Genomic DNA, 1,580 nt, shown 5'->3' with positions numbered 1-1,580 from the left:
CCCCGGCTCGGCGCTGAGGGGGCCGCCGCCATCGCCGCCGGGCGCAGGCATGATGGAGGTGCTGCCCGACCGCTGCGTGCCCATCGCCAAGCGGGAGCTGCTCTACATGGGCGCCGTGGGGCTGGCGTGCTGGCTCGGCGGCATCATCTTCATCAACCGCAAGAAGACCGACGACGCCATCAGCGTCATGGCCGAGGCCGCCCACGCCATGCTCAGCCAGGACGTGAGTGGGGCCCGGCGCCGGGGCTGGGGGGTTGGGGGGGACGCCGTGGGGCTGGGGGGCCTCGCCGCCGCCGTGGGGCTCCGTCTCGCGGCGGGGTGGTGGCGGTTGACCGGCTGTCGCCGTGGGGCAGCCCCGTCTCGCTGTGGGGTGGTTTCCACTCACTATGGGGTGGTTGCGGTTGACCAGGTGTCGCCGTGGGGCAGCCCCGTCTCGCTGTGGGGTGGCCCTGCTTGACCCACCTTTCACTGTGGGGCAGCCCCATATTGCCGTGGGGCGGCCCACACTGACGCCGTCTCGCCGTGGGGCGGCCCTGCCTGCTCCAGCCTCGCCGTGGGGCAGCCCCGGCTGCACATGGCCTCGCCGTGGGGTGGTGCCTGTCTCGCTGGCTTCACTGTGGGGCAGCCCCACCTCACCATGGGGCAGCCTTGGCTAAGCCAGCCTTGCTGTGGGGCAGCTCAGCTTCGCCATAGGGTAACCCAGCCTTGCCGTGGGGCGGCCCCGGCTGAGCCGGCCTCGCCGTGGGGCAGCTCAGCTTCGCCATGGGGTGGCCCTGGCCTCACCGTGGGGCAGCCCAGCTTCACTGTGGGGTGGCCTCGGCCTCACCGGCCTTGCCGTGGGGCAGCCCTGGCTGAGCCAGTCTCACCGTGGGGTGGCCCCAGCTGAGCCAGCCTCACTGTGGGGCAGCTCAGCTTCACTGTGGGGCAGCCCAGCCTCGCCGTGGGGCGGCCCTGGCCTCACTGGCCTCGCCGTGGGGTGGCCCAGCTTCACTGTGGGGCGGCCCTGGCCTCACTGGCCTCGCCATGGGGCAGCCCAGCCTCGCCGTGGGGTGGCCCCGGCTGAGCCGGCCTCGCCGTGGGGTGGCCCAGCTTCACCGTGGGGCGGCTCAGCCTCGCTGTGGGGCAGCCCAGCCTCGCCGTGGGGCAGCCCTGGCCTCACCAGCCTTGCCGTGGGGCAGCCCTGGCTGAGCCAACCTCGCCGTGGGGCAGCCCAGCTTCGCCGTGGGGCAGCCCAGCCTGGCCGTGGGGCGGCCCCGGCCTCACCGGCCTCGCCGTGGGGCGGCCCCCCCGCCGCTCTCTCCCCACAGATCCGCGTGTGGGTCTTCCCCGAGGGCACCCGCAACCACAGCGGCTCCATGCTGCCCTTCAAGCGAGGCGCCTTCCACCTCGCCGTGCAGGCCCAGGTATGGGGTTGGGGGGGGTGTGGGGGGGCTCGCCGTGGGGCGCGGGGGTGAGGGGCTCGCCGTGGGGCGCGGGCAGGGCCCCGCTCACCCCCCAACCCATCTCCCCCCCCGCCAGGTGCCCGTCGTGCCCATCGTCATCTCGTCCTACCACCACTTCTACAGCAAGCGGGAGCGGAG

At 74.1% G+C, this 1,580-nt stretch overlaps 1 protein-coding gene across 1 annotated transcript in view; it reads left to right on the top strand.

The window, feature by feature from the left end:
• Positions 1–49: 49 nt before the first annotated feature.
• LOC112967117 (1-acyl-sn-glycerol-3-phosphate acyltransferase alpha-like) overlaps positions 50–1,580 on the top strand; it is a 9,027-nt gene continuing 7,496 nt past the window's right edge. The window contains exons 1-3 of the mRNA XM_026067902.1: positions 50–223; positions 1,308–1,403; positions 1,519–1,574. Of these exons, the coding sequence (XP_025923687.1) occupies positions 50–223; positions 1,308–1,403; positions 1,519–1,574 (326 nt within the window). The remainder of the gene's footprint in view (positions 224–1,307; positions 1,404–1,518; positions 1,575–1,580) is intronic.

Source organism: Apteryx rowi, unplaced genomic scaffold (assembly GCF_003343035.1).
Source record: "Apteryx rowi isolate R43461 unplaced genomic scaffold, aptRow1 scaffold_1047, whole genome shotgun sequence".
Lineage (NCBI taxonomy): Eukaryota > Metazoa > Chordata > Aves > Apterygiformes > Apterygidae > Apteryx > Apteryx rowi.
Note: the sequence above shows the minus strand (reverse complement) of the source record. Positions and strands in the feature narration are given on the sequence as shown.